We start from the raw sequence: 20,283 nt of genomic DNA, 5'->3' as shown, positions 1-20,283 counted from the left end.
TAAAGAAAAACAATTGGACGGTAGATACACGGATTATTATCCCACCAAAATTGTAATTAATTTCATTTAATAAATCTGAGGAAAACACAGAGGGCCTGATGTTCTAAAATCTACTTATTATCTCTGTTGTCCTTATTATAAGCACAAGAAAATACATATTGGGAGACATACCACTTCCCCCAGCTAAGACGAGCTCTCTAAAGCCCAGGTTATTATGTTGAATTTCAAAATTGTTATCTTTTTTGTTGGTATTTAACCTAGCGGATCAGGGAGGGAAGAGTAAAACATTTATCACTGTGATTTTATTAGGTTTTAAATAAGAGTAGCCTAGTATAGACTTGGGGTGCACAGGTAACCCTTGTTATTAACAGTGACTTGTATGTAAAGTATTTGTATTTTCGCTTTGTTGATATTTTTAGTGACTGTTTGACTTTTTAGGAACACAATCTTCTCCCCACTGCATTTTTCATGGATGCTCATCCAAATAAATAATAAAGTAATTAGCTTACCATATGATGCAGAATTTTAAGAAATATTTTGTGTTGTTTCGTGACATTCTGTGAAATCTCTTCCTCTTTGCCTTTTTCTTGCTTTGACATAGAAATTTACCCCAAAACCGTTTTCATCTGATATCAAACACGTTCGGTTAAGGAATGAAAGCATTTCATGTTATTTTTGTAGATGTTTTATTAGTTGTGTTCGTTAGCACCTTGGTTACTCATATCCCTGTCCAATTACATTAATTACAATACTACCACAATATCATTAGATTATATAAATAAAGAACAGTAGAAGTCTTGAAGAAACAGAAGCCCCTTAGATAAAACTGAATATCTGTTTTCCTGGCGGAAGAGTTTCATACACCACATAAATACTGCCAAGTATAACAGACATGTAAACAATCTATATACAAATATATATATATTTAAATACTTCATGTTTACAGATATAGATTTGGTAAAATTCAGTTTCGAAAATATATTTCTAACTATAGAACAAATTCAATGTGCTTTTTAACACTGTTAGTGTACATTCATTCTCATTCAGTGGCTATAGAACTTGATGAAGAGGACTAGAAGTTACTGCAGGGCAGGAAGAAGCTGTTCCTCAGCACACGGTTCAACGTCCTGGACCTGTACTCAAATATGTAGGGTCCAGTGCAGATGTAAGTAAAACCTGCAGAACAGAAAATCAAGGTTAGTTTCTTCTTATTTTTGTTATACAGAAAGACAGGAAAGCAGAGAGGAGATGACAAACAGGTCAGATTCAAACTCTGATCTGCTACATGCTACTGGGTGGGCCTCAATTTTTGTTCCTGTGTTCAAAGAATAGTTCAACTTCTTAAGATAAGGCCTAATCCCGTTATTACCCAGAGTTACAGGTTAAGATTGATTCCACTCTCATGAATGTGAAGCTGCAGCCTCAATAGGGTTAGCTTAGTTTAGCAGGTCAGAAGCTAAATTAGCTAGCCCAGCTCGATCACACAGTAACTAAGGGGGTGGAGTCTATTTGTATTATATAACATTACAAGAGTGATTCTTATTATTACATTATATGCTTATTGTGCTCATGAGATTGCTATGACTATCAAATAAATAGACATAATCACTAATCCCAGGTTCTGATGGGTTAGATACGAAACGAAGGGAATAGTAATATGAAAGTTTTAGCTTGCATTAGAAATGTTGCAAAAGCCAGGTGCAGACACTATAGAAGACAAAGAGTTATTGAGGCTCTGGCCTTGGCCGCGTGTGTGTGTTCAACGCCTACGCATAACTGGGAATCAGTGTTTAAATGGAGGATTCCACTATCTATTGCAAAGCAGCTTCAGCAAAACAAATTACGTAGGATAGCGTGACTAGAGTAGGGAGGGACCTTCACAGGCCGGCCGAATGCTGATTGGAGGTCATGTTGCCAAGAGACTTTGTCTAAGTCTGTGCACCAACCAGGGATGCCAAAGTCTAAACCACGTTTCTCCCCCATCTAGTCTCAACCAATCATAAATGTACGGGCAGACCCCTGAATGATAAAGATGTATTCACTCATGAGGTTCAGGGCTTTTTCCGGAAATAGTGGTTACAGATTACAGCTCTGCTGCCTGGGATTTCTGTGACCGGACGGAGTCCTTGGCCAAGCGAAATATATATTTTGCTCTCTTTTAATAAATAGTTAAACTTAGAAGTTGTTTGTCTTTCCTGGAATTAAAGAACACGGCAAGGGTGTGTTCGTAAACAGTCTTTCTCCTAGCCGAAATGCACTTAGGCAGAAATTGGACCGTTTGTAAACTTGGTGCAGTGTTGGAATGTACGAGGGTATTTCATAAAACGTTTAGCTAGCTAACTGGCTATCATGTTGCTTCATAATAATCTGTTACATTATCAGCCTTACTGATGAGAAAGAAGCACCACATTTTGTATTCTAAATACAGTAGTAACACTTTCCTTTTATAAATTCAAACGTAAATGTGTAGATTCATATAGAAAATAGCATGCTCTTTTTCTTAGACCAACAACAACACTCATTTTCGTGCAGAGCGTCAGATTGAACAAACTGCCTCCTGTTTAACAGACAAAAGTGAAATCAAGAAAACTAATAAATACACTTCCGCAAAACATAATTTGTGTGTGAAAGTCTAGGAAGAATGTGAGAGGAAAAACTTTGAACATCTTATTTCAGTAATCTTGACATGGGAAACTTATAATGCCACTCACCTCGGTACTGGACGGCTGCAGTCACCCTGCCGTTCAGGCCAGAGAAGGTCTGATCGACTATCTTGGGAGATCCCCGTTCCATGGTCTTTCTGCCCTCATCGTAACTGAATAAAAAACAACAGTCATTTGATAGATTCACCAAGGTTAAAGGTTAGAAAATATCTCAACAGAAATCATTTGTACACACCTGAAGTATTTGCTGCCTACAAAGAACAGAGTCTTGCCGGATTCTGCATCAAAAAGGGCAGCATCGATTTTCCTCACACCTCTTGGGAAACCAAACCTGGAGAGCCTTTTAGGATATCCACGTACAAGATCATAACCTCTGAAGGCCCACACTTTACGGCCTAAAGGCAGAAAAAGATAACAGAGTTGGTTCATTTTGAAATGCTTTTATATCGGAGCCGTGGACACGTTATGAGAATACAAACCTTTAAAGAGATAAACTTTGTCTGAGTATCGGCTTTCATAAGCAGCGTCGATGTTGGAGGGGGCATCGGGCCAGAAGTTTGTGATGAGACTCTGCTGAGGTGTGCTGCTCTGAGGGTAGATCCGCCAGAAGAAGCTGAGAACACACAAGAACATGAATGAGTTCATAATTCAGCTCTTGGGGGAAGAGAAAACGATGTCAATGGGCTTCAGGTTTAATATATTTAAGCATTCTCCAGGATGTCTGACCTGTCCTTGAAGAAGAACATCTCTCCTCGCAGGGTGGTGACAGCATCCAAGACCATGGTTGAATCACAGGCATCAGGAGTGGTGGGGGGCTGTGGTTCCTTTCCAGAGGGATCTTTACCAGTGTTTGGACCTAGAAGACAAACAGAATGAGTCACCAAGTATTCAGAAATCCCTGCATCACATTGCAATGAAGCCCAAATAGTTGAGAAGCAATTCACAATGATTGTGTAAGAGTGACAGTTTGTACTAACCATAGAGAGACTGGATGCCGTTGACATCGTCCCGGGGCAGGATGAAGGTGTCAGGATTTCTGTATGTGTACACAGGGTACATGAGAGCACCAGCATCATCAGAGTGAGACAAGCCCAGGGAGTGGCCAAACTCATGGGCAGCCACCATGAAGAGGACGTAGCCTACAGCAGAAAACACACTGACAGGTTAGCTACAGCTCCTCTCCATCATTTCAACACATACACTGACTGTAGTTAGTGTGAGACACTGAACTGACCTCTGTTTGACCGGTAAGTGAAGTCCTCATCCTCGTCAAAATGAGCATCTCCACCAATGCCAGGGGATGGGGCGAATGCATGGGCAAGAGTACCACCAGAGCCATCAAAGGGGTAATAATCACCATGTGCTGTTAACAAGGACATACTCAGGTCAGAACCCAAGTACTCGTGCATTAAAATGTACTTTATATTGTCCTGTATAACATTTATTTTTGTAAAGAAACAAATCAAAACTGGGTAACCATTGGAATCTATTGTACCTCAAACTCAAATGTGTGTAAGTTGGTGAGATGTCACAACCTCAAACCTGAGCCAAGATAAAAGCAGCCTTTTCAACACCCTAAGCTCTTGCAAAATAGTGAAGAGGGTCTGAGATGTCTGCAAGCCCTGACATGCCAGTGGAATGATGTTGTTTCTTTGTTTTGTTGATGAACATTATGTAACTCTACTGCAACCATTGACAGTAACTAAAAGAACAACTATACAGTATGCTATAGTAGAGGTGTCAAGAAATTGCAAACAAATATTGGTAAAAAAAAACATACTGTACCAAACCCTAACCCTATTGTTGAAATTAAATACAGTAGGTCTACGATAACTCAAGTACCGTACTTTAGATTTTTTTTCTTTACTTTAGTCACTTCATTGTATACTTTACTTAATAAACACATTTAGTTCATTCAGATTAAGAGTGTATTTTAAAAGTCTCTCAAATCTGATGCAGCGCTATTTCAATACAATATGATAATATAATATGAATATAAAACATGCAATAATGCACAATGAGTACTGTTGTTACTTAAGGTATACATTTGATCGTTATTGCTTGAATTTACTTCAGTCACCCTGAGAATGCAAGGTTTTTACTTTTTACAAAGGTTGTTTTCTTTAATATTTTTAGCTGACGGTATTCCTCCGTTTAACTTTAGTGAAGTGAACCTTTTCCACTACTGAAAGTTCTCTGTACTCACATTGGCGGCCAAAGGAGATCATGATGTCAGCGGTGCCGCTGTTGATTCTAGTGAAACTCAGAGGAGTGACTTTGGCCCAAACCTGCAGAGCTCTCTCTATAGAATCATCTACCTCTGACACAGACATGTCCGGAGTGTAGTTCACTATCCTGAGGAACAAAATTCAAGAATATTATTAGTTAGACCTACTAAAGAAAATCTTTCACACACATTCTCTCTTTAGATCAGTCACCTGTAGGTAAGGCTGTTTTTCTGCCACTTGTGCTGTCCAAACGTGGAGAAACGGGCAAGATTTCTGTCGGGAACACCACAGCGAGGCTTCTTCATCATTGCCACGGTGTCAGCATCCAGCGTCCCGGTGATCTGGAGACCAAAGAATCTCTGCATCTCAATCAGCTTCCTGCTCACTGGGCTGAACCCCCGCCGGATAGTAGGACCGGTCTCCTCTGTTAGGTTGAAGAATTTTTTCAGGTAGCTCTGTAAAAGATAGCAAAGTTATTGGTCAACAGAGTTTGTAGAAACTTTCCAAAATGCACAAATTGAACACATTAAATGAAAACACAAATGCCCGACTACATACCTCTGCAAAATCTTCATCTTTCACATTGACTTGTGACACAGGCCCACAGTAAACTGCGAGTGCCAGGCTGAGAATGATGCTCAGACTGTAAGAGAGACTCATGCTTCTTCGTTGAGTGTGACTTGTGTTTTGTGCTGGCCTCAACTGTTATATATATATGTAGGCTGAGCAGTGGAGGCGATGGGGGGTGGGCGTGTTGAGTAACTACCTTCTTGAGTCAGTGATTCCATTTGAAGATGACAGGAGAAGATTAGCTTTGATTGTTGAGTCAAAGAAAATAATTCCCCAAAACAGAAAAACAAGACAAGCAGTATCAAACTGATGACATAGATACATGAAAAAATTGTGTAGATTGTCAGGAAGGATGATAGTTCATTTCTATATCAGTGTTTTGCTTCATTCTCATACATAACCTATTGTCTCTTATTCTTATTATCTAAGCGGTATTCTTATATTTTATTCAGATTTTACAGCATCCTGTCATGAATGAAATGTACTCAATCACTATCTGTCTTTGCTAACCCTCAGGCTACTGTTGCTGCTGACGCATGTTTGTGGGAAAACACGGACAAGTTGCTTCAAGCCATGAACAAGTCTTTCCGACCACAACCTATTTTCAGGTAACTTGAGAATAAACATGGACAGTGACGATGAATGTGTTGCAATAGAAAAACAGCATTGAATTTACATACTGTATATAGTGACTCAAGAAGGTTTGAGTTTGAAGATGACAGGATAATATTATATTTGAATGCTTAGCAATTTTTAAAAACAGAGTAAAAAACAAACCCTACAAACAAAACCTATAAATGTAATTATATAACATTTTTGATTTGTAGAAGTAGTACAATTTCTACATTTTAGCATTAATCCTTTAAAAATCCTTGACAAATTAGGCATGATGTCTGTGTTACATATTAATAAAAAAAACGAACCACATTTTTAAAAATGAAATATGAAATCATAAGAAATATAACGTTTTGTTTGTTTTGCTTTTAACACATTTTTGAATAGATTTTCGTGGGATAAAACTTGCAACTAACATCCATGTTTTTACAACACTCTGAACCAAGCCTGTCTGTGTAAATCATGTTATGATCAAACACAGCTAGCAGTTAACAATGCTAACAGCGAAGACAATGCAAACAACAGCAACAGTGCAATGCTGTTGTCAGCAAAAACCGCCATATGACCTCAGTGTAGAGAAGAAGCCAAAAGCCAACCTCAGACACAGCACTTAATTCATTCATTTTTTAATTAAATAATTAATTTATCACCTGTTTAAAACATACAGTAAACTCATTCGCAAGACATATTTCGATCATGTGAAATGGGACATCCCGATAAGATATACGAACCTTGAGAATAGATGCCCAGACACTAAACATAAAGTATTTACTATAAATATGATTAGCTCATCGAGAACTGGAGAGTTCATATACAGAAACATTACAACTGAACGACACCTCACACTAACCAAATACCTTAAAATGAAACCAACCCTAATTACTAAATGTTCTAAAGCATTTATGTCATCAGTCTTAACATTGATTTAGTAAGTAAGTAAGAAAAAATACATATTTCAAGGGAAATACACTACATACGGCACATTGGAGTTGCCAAAAATCCGCATCTAAAATTGTGGCATAGATACGTTATTTTCCCCTGTGCAATTCCAGTCTCACATCTCATCGTCATTAACAAATACCCGAAACAAATAATACTTTATTCCGAGTGTGCTTGCTTTTCTCTTTGAAAGTCATCACATAACGGCATTGTAATACACGGTTCGGCTGCATTAAATATTACATATCTACCGTAGTTCTCTATTTATAGAGACCTGATGAGAAGACTTCTAGACAAACATCAGGAACTGCCGCCAACACTGAAAACGTGACGTGGATCATAAATATATCAGCAATTAAACAACATCTTACATTTCTTTTCACACAATAGGTCTCCTTGCAGTATCAATTTGATCCAATTGGTAGATAGGCTGTATTTACATCATAAAGGTTCACAACTGATATAAAATGACACCGAGTGGTTATGTTATTGTTATTGAATTTCATTATTTTTATTATTAGATATTAATAGGATCCCTATAAAGTATATTCATTATTCGTTATTCTCTACTAATAGTTAATTAAAGACTGTATATAATTACTATTTTGCACATCCCTTTCAAGATTTCAAGATTTTCTAAGGTTTATTGACACATCATATACACAAACGGTGTAGTTATGCAATGAATGAAAAACTTGGGTCGCAGGTTCCTCAATAGTGCATTACAAGACATCTATCAATATTTGTGCATACCTCCAGCAATGTTAACTATGTTGAAGCACTTATTTTAACTGATATTATACATGTATTATACTCTTATAAGATGTATGTAGATATTTCATCTCCGGCCTTGTCAGGTATTGAACAATCAATAAATAAAGAACACTGAATTATTCAATATAAAACACAGAATTTGTGTGATTATACTAAATGATTTACAAATAAACACCACTGCATATTTACAACTGTTACACATGCTGATGTAACGCAAATGTTTCCAACTTGGGATCAATAAAGTATATCTTAATTTAAGATGATCGATGGCTACTGCCATATTTGCAAAATTTGCCTCTGAACCTTGACAAGTGCATGTTTCAGGCTTATCAATTAACAACAGGAGGGGTCACAGACATAAGACCAGCTGTTAAATAAAGCTCTTCTGACCTTAGCTGGCATGTGGGTATATATATTAATGCTGCCCATTATGGGCACAAGCAATTTTCACCCATTTATTAATTATATGTTTTAAATTTGAGTGTTCCCTATCCCCTAAACCTCCAGGGATGTACACAGTTTAATACTGGCAACTTCTTATTATGGGAAATACGAAAACGTCTTTTAAAATTACAACTCCCAGTAGAGACGTGCCATAGATAGAGAACATGTTGCGAAACACAATAGAGAGGCGAACTCCCCCCCATTCCGGGAGCCTCCATGGGACCCCGGAAGCGGAAAATTATACATTGAAGTCAATGGAGAGAGAAAAGTTATCTTTTGATCCCGTTTGAATTGTGCCACGAATGACACATACGATGTTTGTCAATCTTAAACAAACATTTCCATGTAAAAAAAGTCACAGTTTGTCGTAAAACTGTTGAAATATAAGACTGTGAAAAATACGCAACTAGAAAGACTACAAATCCCAAATCGCATTCTGGGTTGCGTAAGTGATGACATAGGCGATAATGCTCCAAGACTGGTTGCGACTAGCAATTAAAGCAAAGAAGAAGAAGAAGATCTCATAACTGATTTATTCCCTCCAATAAATATAAGAGATTGCTCCAATAAATTCACTTTTACAAGATGCCTGTGTGCTTTGTACCAGGTTGTAATCACAAAAGTGATCATACCACTTGCTCGTTCTATCGCTTCCCGTCTGGTGAAAGGACCAGGACCAAACATATCAGGTAATATACATGTTTTGCATGGAACATAGTCAAGTTAGCTACCTAGCTAGTAACGAGCACGTTAGTTAGCATTACATTACATTACTTAGCCTTGTCATTTCTATTAGCCTTAACATGAAGTAAACCAAAATGTTAAACAGTAAGAGTAGTCATGATGGTAAGTATTTTGTGAAACATTTGAAGAGTAGCCTATCGCCCCCTCCACCAGGTGCTAAGGGGGTGGGAGGTAGGCTAACGCCACATTAGCATCGGGAATCTTTTCTACTTCATGCTATCTGCACAAATGGTTAACATTGAACATTAAAATATCAGGCAGTTCATGGAGAGTCGAAGGAAGGCAGGCAGGCAGCTTTGCATGACATTCTTCCGGACGTGTTTCATTGTGATGATAGTGAGAGTGAGTCAATCTGTTTGTTGGAAAGACAGTAGTTGAGTGATTACTGAGAGAAAATTATTAAAATAGATAATTATTCAGTGTTGTTACTTTAAAGTGTTGTTACTGACCTTTTTCTCTTTTATTTTCTTTACCTCACCTGTAACTGCTGAGACCCCGAGGAACATGCACACTGACCTGCTCTGGCAACCTGATTTCCACTGTACGTAATAGTATTTGGTTATGGTATATTATTTATATACATCAAAGGCACAATGCACGCCCCAGAGACAAACATGTATTGAGTGTGATATTTTGCATAGGTCATGTGAAATCATCTTTACATACTAAAAAACTGTAGGAGCGGCAACTTGTTTTGAAATTGAATTTTTAATATCTGATAATAAAATTGATCTGTTTTCTTTATTCTTCTCTCTTCCCAGCTCCATCCATCACCGTTCTCTGTTCCTGCAGGTCCTGCTTGCTAATCAATGCTCATATTTTTTACACAATTACAAATAAAGTCAATGTATTGTATGACATGAAGTTGTGCTTCATTCTGAGTCAATAATAAATTCATTCTGCCTTCAACTGCAAAATTATTGTGGACTGCACCGACATCCATGTAGCTGCCCCCCAGTAAGATGAACCAAGCAAAGCTGACACTCAACATACAGCTGTGCTCTTAAGTTTACATGAAGAATTTGTGAAATATTGGTAATAACAGATTTAAATGATAAGTAATTAATTATATAATTTTCTCATTGTAGACGAGCAGACAGGGAGCCAGATGAGAAAAGCAGAATATGCAGCTGCCATTTTCCGCATGGAAAAGAGAAAGTGTATTTGAGTGGACAAAAGAGAAATCCCAAATACGAAAAATAAAATTATACAATTTACAGATATGTACTATACAAATATATATATCCTATATACACCATCATGTATAATGATGGTGTATGATGTAGAAGGAAGTGTGGTAGATAAAAAGTAAATATAGAGTTACATACAGATCCATGTTACAGCAAAAGATGGAATAACTAAGAAGCACGCACTATAATAACAATTACATGCAACAATTAAATAACTGCTCAGCATCTCCACCACAATCCCAATCTGCTGTGTCCTGTTTTCCTCCCCTCTGCATAACACCCCATCACACATACGAAACACAACGCAGAGTCCAAGGGTGTTAAGAGTATGTTTATTTAAATGTCCTCTCTACTGGCCAACACAGGGAGCATATGCTGGGTGTAGAATTTTTCCAGGAGGAGGAGATTTCCATGCAATGCAGGGTCTTTGGGGATGGGGATGATGATCGCCTCCTTCGTGGTCCACAGTAGCAGAGACTCCGGTCTGTGATGTGCAGCTGTTATATAATATACAATACATTTTTGAAAAACATTTGATCAACAAAAAAGGATTTGGTCAGGATCTAGAGTCAGTGTGTAGTTTATTAATTAATCAACGCTCTCTACATTAGGAAAACACATACCAGTGTACCAGAGGGAGTCACACACAGCTGTGCCTAGATCAGTGGTTCCCAACCTTTTTTTTACCAAGGCACCCCTGAAAATATTTCTCGACCCCAAGGCACCCCAACTTTTTGTAGATTTAAAAACCACTTCAGAGCTTAAACTAAAAACCATAAATACACCATAAATTGGTTTTCAAATGTGTATTTAATTGAATAGAACATTTTATAGAACAAATAATGTATTCACACATAATAACAAGAACCAGACTAAAAATGTCAACACCATTTCTATGATGAATTCAATATTATAAATAGGCTCTTTTGTTTTGGCTGAAAATAGTAGGCCTACCTGTGTAAAAACACGAATACATATCAATACAGTTATTATTTTACATTTGGATTTCAAAAGAGGCAGGCCTATGATCACTTAGATTAAATAATAACTTAATAGAATTGGAGGGATGAAACAATGCCCTCTGACCTGACTATGGTCATGTGACTCGTCAACCACATCCCAAATATGAAACATTCTGCATTTCGCTATCCAGATAATACTGATTGACAAAATCATAAATCATATATTTATAAGAAAGGCACACAAATTAACATCCAAACATAAACATTTCCCAGACCGTTACACGGTGCTTGTGAGACACTTGTGCCTGCTTTTGTGAACAGAGTCTCTTGATGCGTGGGGGGATAGTGGACAGCGCAACGCGGAGGTCCTGCTCCACTGACAGCCGGGTCCGGGTCTTGTTTTTGACATATGCGAGTAAGGAAAACGCCAGCTCGCACAAGTAGGAGGTTGGAAACTGTAAAAGCACCTTGATGGCACTCTCTGAGAGGGATGGATACTCGTGTCCCACAAGCAGCCAAAATATATCCAGACGTAGTTCCCCGTGCTTCAGTTTCAGGGAGCGGTCCATAGATAGCACTGCGAGTTCATCCTGAGCTCTGCTGTTTAAACTTGTGGCTGATATTAATGTTATTTTAGACTTCTTTTGCACTGCTGTTCCATCATGTTATGTAATCCCTGCCTGTGTTGTTGAGGGCTGGGGTGCTCCTTTATTTATTGTCACTACGTAACGGTCCATCTTGAAATTATTTGGCGCGAGGATAAAAAGCTGCTCTGCACACCGTAAACAATGACGGCTGACGTAAATCATGAGAATTTAAGCTGCTTAATATTTCTAAATCTGAGCAATATATGTTTTTTTAGCTTATGAACTCCATTGTACATGTAATAAAATAAAGTGTATATGAAGTGAAGTTTATTAAGTGAGAAAAAAATGTGGAACATAAAAATACGTTTTTTTGTGGCACACTTGGACAGTGCTCGCGGCACCCCAGTGTGCCGCGGCACACCGGTTGGGAACCACTGGCCTAGATAACCAAACTAATTGACAAGATAACCAAAATCCTTGAATCTACACAGCAAATAAACTCAAATGACACAACGAGATGTAAAAAGGAGATCACACATATAGTCGATATAAACTGGCCGCTTCAATCTGAAGAGCAACTCAAACAAAACACGGGAGTGTATCTTGTTCTTGTTAACACTTATGTTATCCACAGCATACACAGAGACCACGAAGTTCTTAAGGAGAAAACTAGTTGCTAAAACAAAACACGTTAGTGTACCTTGTTAGCTAATGTTAGCTAGCTGACATTAACGTTAAACATTGCACTCATATTACTCACTGAAACCTTGTAAAGCCGGTCCCGCATGCTGGCTCTTACAGAACCGACTAACTCCCCTTTCGTGTATGTACAGCTCTCAACATGCCCAGACTTGTAGTGATTTTCACCTCGTTTTATACTTGTTCGCCTCATTCTGAAACGTGACAGCCATCTTTGTGATGGTGACGCGTATTGTGCGAGACCAGAGACCTGTAGTTCACTGAGCGGTTTCACACAAAAAAATGTGTAACTTCACAGTTTTACGACACATTTTTATTTTTTTGACTTGCAAAATGTTCTTTTCATTTGACAAACATCATATGTGTCATTCGTGGCACAATTCAAACGGGATCGAAAGATGACTTTTCTCTCTCCATTGACTTCAATGTATAATTTTCCGCTTCCGGGGTCCCATGGGTCGGAAGTAGATGGGCGGGACTTCGCGGGTGGGGGAGGGGGGGGGACGGGGTGGACCCGTTCAAATCCAGTTTTGGAGAGTCTGCCGTGGTTCCATCCCATTTCAAGTGCTGTTCGACGCTCGGCGTAACCCTCGGAGCACACTCTCCAATCACAGAGCTTGAGGACTATCACGGGGTTTGTCAAGCAAAGCGGAGAGAATACTTACTTCCGGGTGTAATATTCTCTAAAGCAAATAAGCTGCTCCGACCCTCGGTCCTGACGGACTCCAACTTGTGTTTATTAATCAAACAAATAAATAAACACAAGGATAATTATGTATTATTGTTGAGTAAATGGAGAATTGCACAGGGGAAAATAACGTATCTATGCCACAATTTTAGATGCGGATTTTGTTAAACTATTACGTTTGCGCTGTGGAACAACACTATACATTGACGGGGAAGGGGGTAGCAATAAAGATAACACCATTAAACAGTTACACAACATAACAGAAATAATATCGATAGCAGCGTTCCTAGCAACCACCTTGGTAACAATGAAAACGTTGTATGGACACAATTTCCTGAAGTAATCTTCGTAATAACTGACTAACTAAAGATAATTTACATTCACTGCACACATAATCTGAAATAACAACTCATATTTCTCGCATCAAATGACATCAAAACGCATTTTAATGGCCAAACTAACTTTAAAATAGGCATTTTCCACCGAGAATAAAACGAAGTTCGGCCATGTTTGGTTTTTTTCTGCAGGGAGAAATTTGAAGACATGTGACATAGACGCCAGCCATTGGAATGAATGGAATGCAGTTGGAGGTCAACCAATCACAGAGCTTGAGAACTAATCACAATAGCTGGGGATTCTGGGTAGTGTAGTGTCTTCTGCCATCCTTGACTCCGAAACAATATTTGTTTCTCCGAATCGAAGGTGAAATATACAAAAGTATTGCACACAATTTAAACCAAAATCAATGTTGTGTAATTAACAAGGATAATCTGGTGTTTTTTAGTCGATGAGTAGTGCAGATATCACTGTAAAATCAATCAATTCTTTTACCAGCTGTATTCACCTTGCAGGTTCAGCTATGTTGCTTTTATCCTGGATAAAGTGTTTAACTCATGGATGTTTAAAGTCATGGATGTTTAAAGTTTAACTTCTTCATATGTCTAATATTATATATTATAGTTGACTTTTCATTCAGGAAGCATGACGTGCTGTGCTGTCAGTACGCTTGTCCATGTTTGTGATTGGTCCAAATACCACCCCTTTCATGTGAACACGCACCTAACTAGATAGGACACGGCTGGCTTGAGCTGGCTTGAGCGATCCACTTGATAACCCGCGTCGTAGGACTGCCTAGCGAGAGCGCGTATGTTTTGGATAAGGCCAACCGGCTAACTCAAACATATCCAGGTTATGTTGAACCGGCTTCGTAGTACAGGCCTCTGGTCACGAAGCGTCATTTATTGACAGCAGTGCTTCTCTGGCTGGCTCTGTCCAATCACAAACAAGAAGTGTTCTATCTAAAGGAATACCCTTTCCGTCCAATGTGAAATGCTGTGGTGTTTTGTGAAATGCTGTTGTGTTTTGTGAAATGCTGTGGTGTTTTCTGAAATGCTGTTGTGTTTTGTGAAATGCTGTTGTGTTTTGTGAAATGCTGTGGTGCCTTGCACTTCAGGGCCACCGTACTTAAGCCTCAGGCACATTCACATCAGCCTTGTGCAGCCCTGTGTAACCGAACCCAGAAGCATCCCCGTTGGTGCTGTTTGTTTGGGTTAGTGACGTATTCTCTTGTCACAGTGTGAGAAATCAGATCACACGCATCAAGAAAACCAATAAGTTGTGCAAGGAGCCAACTAGGTATTACCAATAATTGTCCACAAGTTTTGCCTTTATGAACGCAAACACAACCATAATATTAAAACAATGTATCGTCCTCACATTGGTTGTATTCATGATCAAAACATTTAGGTGTGAACTCGCCCTAAGTAGCAAGATTGTTGTTTATATACTGTTAGGTATGTTATTCTTAGTGTTATTAAGTAAATGTACATGCAACGGCAAACAGGATGTTTTGATCAGCATATCTGTAAAATAACAAAAAAACATACTTAGAAATGTTTTTTTAAACACTTTTTATCTTCCAATTAATTTCTTTAGACCTTTTCACACTTGTCTTTTTAGATGTTACCATACTTGCGTTCATCTTTTGTTTCACAGTGGTGTACAAATATGTGCATTCATGTGCAAATGTAAATGACAATGTTTCAAAAGAAGGGGAAATTAAAGTTCCACAATTAAAATATATTCAATAAAAAAGTATAACAGCAACAATAGCAATAATTAATCAGTGCATAGGACATTCATATCCTGAGATAAATATAGATAAGTAAGCAATGAGTTTAAAAAGTCATATTTAAATTGTTTTCTGAGGAAGAGTATTTATCCAGTATATACTCGGTAATGTGTAACATCAAATGTTTAAATTATAAAATATATCATTATAAATTATAGACATTTGGATCTTACCCTAACCCCAGTAGCAGGTGATTTAATGCTCTGAGTGGTGCTAAGAGTAGAAAAATGCTGTATAAAAGCAGTCCAATTAACTCTGTTTCCTTCATCCTCATTCAAGGTGGTCATATGAACAACATATAAAGTGGTTTAGAAGTTAGTGCAGCGCAGGAAGTAGCTGTTGTTCAACACGCGGAACAGCCTCCCGGACCTCAGGCTGTACTCAAACATGTATTTTCCACTGTAGATGTAAGTAAAACCTGCAGAACAGAGACTCAATGTTAGTTTCTGTGTCCTGTTTTTCTTTTATTTCAGTAATCTTGACTAAGAATGCTTCTCACCTCTGTACTGGAAGGCTGCAGTCACTTGGCCGGTCAGTCCGGAGAAAGTCTCATCCACTCGCTTGCTTTGGTCCATAGTCTTTCTGACTTCATCATAACTGAGGTAACACAGTCAGTCATTACAACGATTCACCATTTGAAAACCGTCATCACACCTTAATAATTCACCTGAATAAATGTCACATAATCTGAACTCACCTGTAGTAATCGCTGCCTACAAAGAACAGAGTCTTTCCAGTGTCCACGTCATGAAAGACTGCATCAATTTTCTCCACACTTTTGGCCAGACCAAAACTGGAAATTGGTTTAGGATAGCCGCGTACAAGATCATATCCACTGAAAGCCCAAACCTTCTTTCCTGTATAGAGATAGAGAAAAGAAAAAAGTTTAGTTTATGCATGCAAAGGTGAATAATTTCATCTTGAAAACTGTTTTAGGTAAGAAAAACACAAACCTTTAAAGAGATAGACTTTGTCTGAGCTTCGGCTTTCATAAGCAGCGTCAATGTTTGAGGGGCCATCGGGCCAGAAGTTTGTGATGAGACTCTGCTGAGGTGTGCTGCTCTGAGGGTAGCTCCGCCAGAAGAAGCTGAGAACACACAAGAACATGAATGAGTTCATAAGTCAGAACGTGAATGAAGAGAAAACAATGTCAATGGACTTCAGCATTTCGATATTTGAGCATTCTCCAGGATGTCTGACCTGTCCTTGAAGAAGAACATCTCTCCTCGCAGGGTGGCGACAGCATCCAAGACCATGGTTGAATCACAGGCATCAGGAGTGGTGGGGGGCAGTGGTTCCTCTCCAGAGGAATCCATATCAGGGCTTGGGCCTGAAGGATAAACAAAATGAGTCACCAAGTATTCAGAAAGCCCAGCATCACATTGAAAAAGTTGGTGCATCCCCAAGAGATTGTCCGATAGCAAATACACTGAAAGACATTAACTTTAATTAAATGTATTATGCCAACAGATTCCACATAACTGTATTAGGTTAGTTGAAAGCAATAATATTAAGTTTAATCTAATATTTTTATTTAAACGTTATATCATTGCTTTCAACTAACCTAATACAGTTATGTGGAATCTGTTGGCATAATACATTTAATTCAAGTTAACATTTCAGTTTATCCAATGTAGGCATTAATGGCTCAGCCGGTTAGGACTCACCATAGAGAGACTGGATGCCGTTGACATCGTCCCGGGGCAGGATGAAGGTGTCAGGATTTCTGTATGTGTACACAGGGTACATGAGAGCACCAGCATCATCAGAGTGAGACAAGCCCAGGGAGTGGCCAAACTCATGGGCAGCCACGAGGAAGAGGATGTAGCCTACAGCAGAAAATACACTTAAAGGTTAGCCTTACAAGATAGTGTCATGTCAAAACTGACAGTAGTTAGCATGATCCATCATGGTGTACGTAAATAACAAACTGACCTGTGTTTGAACGGAAAGTGAAGTCCTCATCCTCGTCAAAATGAGCATCTCCACCAATGCCAGGGGATGGGGCGAATGCATGGGCAAGAGTACCGTCAGGGCCATCAAAGGGGTAATAATCACCATGTGCTGTTAACAAGAACATACTCAGGTCAGGTTTTGCCAAACAGAGGGACAATAAATACATGTAAAAAACAAAAAAATCAGAAAAAGGTTTTCCTAGTGCTACGAATGACCATCTGTCCAATGTGGTTTAAGACTTGCATGAATTTAGGGTTAGGATTAGGCTTACGGCAAGGATGCTCTAGGGCAGCGGTTTTCAAAGTGTGAAACGTGCCTCCCTGGGAGGGCGCCAGAGAACTTCAGGGGAGGCGCAGCGTGAGAAAAAAATAACGAGAAAAAGAGGAGTAAAGTGTCACTTGCACGCTTTTGGCTGTCTGTGGAGACCGAGTTCCCCCACCTCGCCAAAAAGGCTGTAAAAGCGCTCATTCCCTTCATCTCCACCCAGGGGCGGACTGGCCATCTGTGTGTTCTGGAGAATCACAGAACGGCCGGTCGTCAGCGGGCCGTTGACAGCCGGCTCGGTTCGCTGATGGCCAGCACCGCCCTTTATTTTTTATGTTTTTAAACGGCATCATTTAAATTGCGTTGAAAGGCGATAGAGGTACGTTCAGCCGTTTACACACAGTGAGGCTCCCCCCCCCCCGTTGACAGTTCACTAGTGTGCTCTACCAATTTGTGTGGGCTGGGCTGGGTGAGATTCCAGGGCTGATTTTTAATCCCAGTCCAGCCCTGCCTCCACCTATGTAACGGCTCCTACACACGGCGGCGTGCGTTGTCGCTTGCCAGCGGGGGGGGGCTGAAACTCGACCAACAACCAATCACATGAATCTCCCGCCCCAGACACACAAGCACGCGGTTTGATTGGCTAGAGCTTGCACTGGCATATGATTCGATTGGCTGACGCCTCCGTCAAGGTGGCATAAGTAGAACATTGCTCTACTTTTGTAGCGAGCACCGCGAGAGAAGCTACGCTTTGCTCCCACAATGCAGTTCGGCGAATCGTGACGTCACCCCATTCAAAGCGTTGAAGTGGCAACGCACGCTGCCGTGTGTAGGAGCCGTGAGTGCGGGTTTTCCGCATTGACTTTGATCAAAAGCAGGAACCGGTCAAGGCTGCAGCCAGAAGATGATCTGCGTTTATTCCTGTCTACATTGCATCCCCGCATGATCCGCCTGTGCGCATCAAAGACGCAGACTCATTGTTCCCACTAAAGGGGGTGAGTGTAATAAGGAGGCATAGTTGACGTTCAGTGTGTTGCCGGGAGCATATAAGGATTTATCCACGATGTTGAAAATGTAAAAAATGATTTAAACATAAAGATAAAAAGGTTTACAAAAGTTATTGTTTAATGTTTTAAGGAGGTGACGCTACTCAGCCAATCAAATCGGGGCAGTCAGTGTGAGTCAGCACGATAGATTCAAACACACACACAGAGACGAGACAAGAAGAGAGAAACAGTCGGAGTCATTTCAAATGGCATGCTCAAAAAAGAGAAAGGGAGACAGCGAAAAAATAGCATTTAATGACATTTTCTCTTACTGGACCTCTTTGAAATGCAATTGAATACCCCTGCATTATAGCAACAACAACAATAATAATAATAGCAATAATAAATGGGAGGGGGGGCGCGGCTGTTCTTATGTTCTCTGGGGGGAGGCTCACCTTCCCACACTTTGAAAACCCCTGCTCTAGGGGAAGTGACAACCAATAACCTGAGCAAAGAAATAGTATATAACTGGTGAAGAGACAGTAAAAGTTCTCTGTACTCACATTGGCGGCCAAAGGAGATCATGATGTCAGCGGTGCCACTGTAGATTCTGGTGAATCTCAGAGGAGTGACTTTGGCCCAAACCTGCAGAGCTCTTTCTATAGAATCATCTACCTCTGACACAGACATGTCCGGAGTGTAGTTCTCTATCCTGTAGAACAGAACAAAAGTCAGGAATATTGTAAGTTAGACCTACTAAAGAAACTCTTTCACACACATTCTCTCTTTAGATCAGTCACCTGTAGGTAAGGCTGTTTTTCTGCCACTTGTGCTGTCCAAACGTGGAGAAACGGGCAAGATTTTCGTCTGGAACACCACAGCGAGGCTTCTTCATGATTGCCACGGTGTCAGCATCCAGCGTCCCGGTGATCTGGAGACCAAAGAATCTCTGCATCTCACTCAGCTTCCTGCTCGCTGGGCTGACCCCCCGCCCGTTAGTAGTCTCCTCTGTTAGGTTGTAGAATTTCTTTAAGTAGTTCTGCAAGACAGAGATCACAAGTTTGATATACTGCAGCTGTATAACGTATAAACTATTTCTGAATACATCTGTATCTTAGTATGCAGAAAGCTATTGACAGCAGAAATACTTTTTCCTGTACAGCTAACACATTCAGAATTCTTAGAAGGGTAGAGTTTCCCATACAATATATGACAATAAAAGATAAATCAAGCATACATACCTCCGCACGTTCCTCATCTTCCACAGTAACCTCTGATACTGGCATGCAGTAAGCTGTGAGTGCCAGGCTCAGCAGAGTCCACAGATTGAAAGTCTTCATGTCTTCGTTTCGTTCTCGAGTGTAGTTTTTGTTACTGTGCAGAGGGCAGCTGTTTTATAGGCTGAGGACTTCAGAGCGACAGGGCGCGTTGAGCAACTACGTCCTTCAGTGAGTGACTCAATATTCCTTTTATGGTTAGGAGAGGAAGTCGTGCTTTGATTGCTCACCCCAAAACAAAAAAATCCCCAAACAATGCACCGTGAGTCTGATGAAATAACATTTGCATTTGGATGTTATTCATGGGAATTGTATTGGTGGGAAAATAATATTGTAACAATTACATAAACTTGCCATAAAACGTTATCTGTGTATGATCTCCAGATTCACTTTCAGATTTAGTTTAAAAATGTGTTATTTTTTTACACCTGTAAATTTCATACTATACAGATTAAAAAAAATAAAGGTCCATCTTATCTTATCTTATAAACAATTTTAATTTGTATCTAAGAAAAAAAGTGTTCCTGGGGCCACTTAACAAAAACAACCAAAAATGATAACCCTAT

At 39.5% G+C, this 20,283-nt stretch overlaps 2 protein-coding genes across 4 annotated transcripts; both read right to left on the bottom strand.

Annotated features, from left to right (window-relative positions):
- Positions 1–715: 715 nt before the first annotated feature.
- On the bottom strand, positions 716–12,622 carry LOC307018137 (collagenase 3-like). 3 transcript variants are annotated; one of them, XM_079648253.1, is made up of 11 exons: positions 12,477–12,622; positions 5,450–5,703; positions 5,102–5,346; positions 4,870–5,018; positions 3,898–4,026; positions 3,641–3,802; positions 3,390–3,519; positions 3,143–3,276; positions 2,899–3,058; positions 2,712–2,815; positions 716–1,176 (listed from the first exon to the last, which is right to left on the bottom strand). In XM_079648253.1, exons 2-11 carry the CDS (start codon positions 5,549–5,551, stop codon positions 1,073–1,075), a joined length of 1,419 nt encoding a protein of 472 aa, XP_079504379.1. In that variant the 5' UTR covers positions 5,552–5,703; positions 12,477–12,622; the 3' UTR covers positions 716–1,072. The 3 variants fall into 3 exon arrangements, with proteins under 3 accessions (XP_079504379.1, XP_079504380.1, XP_079504381.1); XM_079648254.1 differs by having other exon boundaries at positions 5,450–5,660; XM_079648255.1 differs by having other exon boundaries at positions 5,450–5,516.
- A 2,360-nt stretch (positions 12,623–14,982) lies between these two features.
- Positions 14,983–20,021, bottom strand: LOC307018138 (collagenase 3-like). The gene is made up of 10 exons (XM_079648256.1): positions 19,682–20,021; positions 19,241–19,479; positions 19,004–19,152; positions 17,170–17,298; positions 16,902–17,063; positions 16,435–16,564; positions 16,188–16,321; positions 15,932–16,091; positions 15,734–15,831; positions 14,983–15,652 (listed from the first exon to the last, which is right to left on the bottom strand). The coding sequence occupies exons 1-10, from the start codon at positions 19,778–19,780 to the stop codon at positions 15,543–15,545; spliced, it is 1,410 nt and encodes a 469-aa protein (XP_079504382.1). The 5' UTR covers positions 19,781–20,021; the 3' UTR covers positions 14,983–15,542.
- Between the last annotated feature and the right edge of the window lie 262 nt (positions 20,022–20,283).

This window comes from Notothenia rossii (assembly GCF_949606895.1).
Source record: "Notothenia rossii genome assembly, chromosome: 9".
NCBI lineage: Eukaryota > Metazoa > Chordata > Actinopteri > Perciformes > Nototheniidae > Notothenia > Notothenia rossii.
Note: the sequence above shows the minus strand (reverse complement) of the source record. Positions and strands in the feature narration are given on the sequence as shown.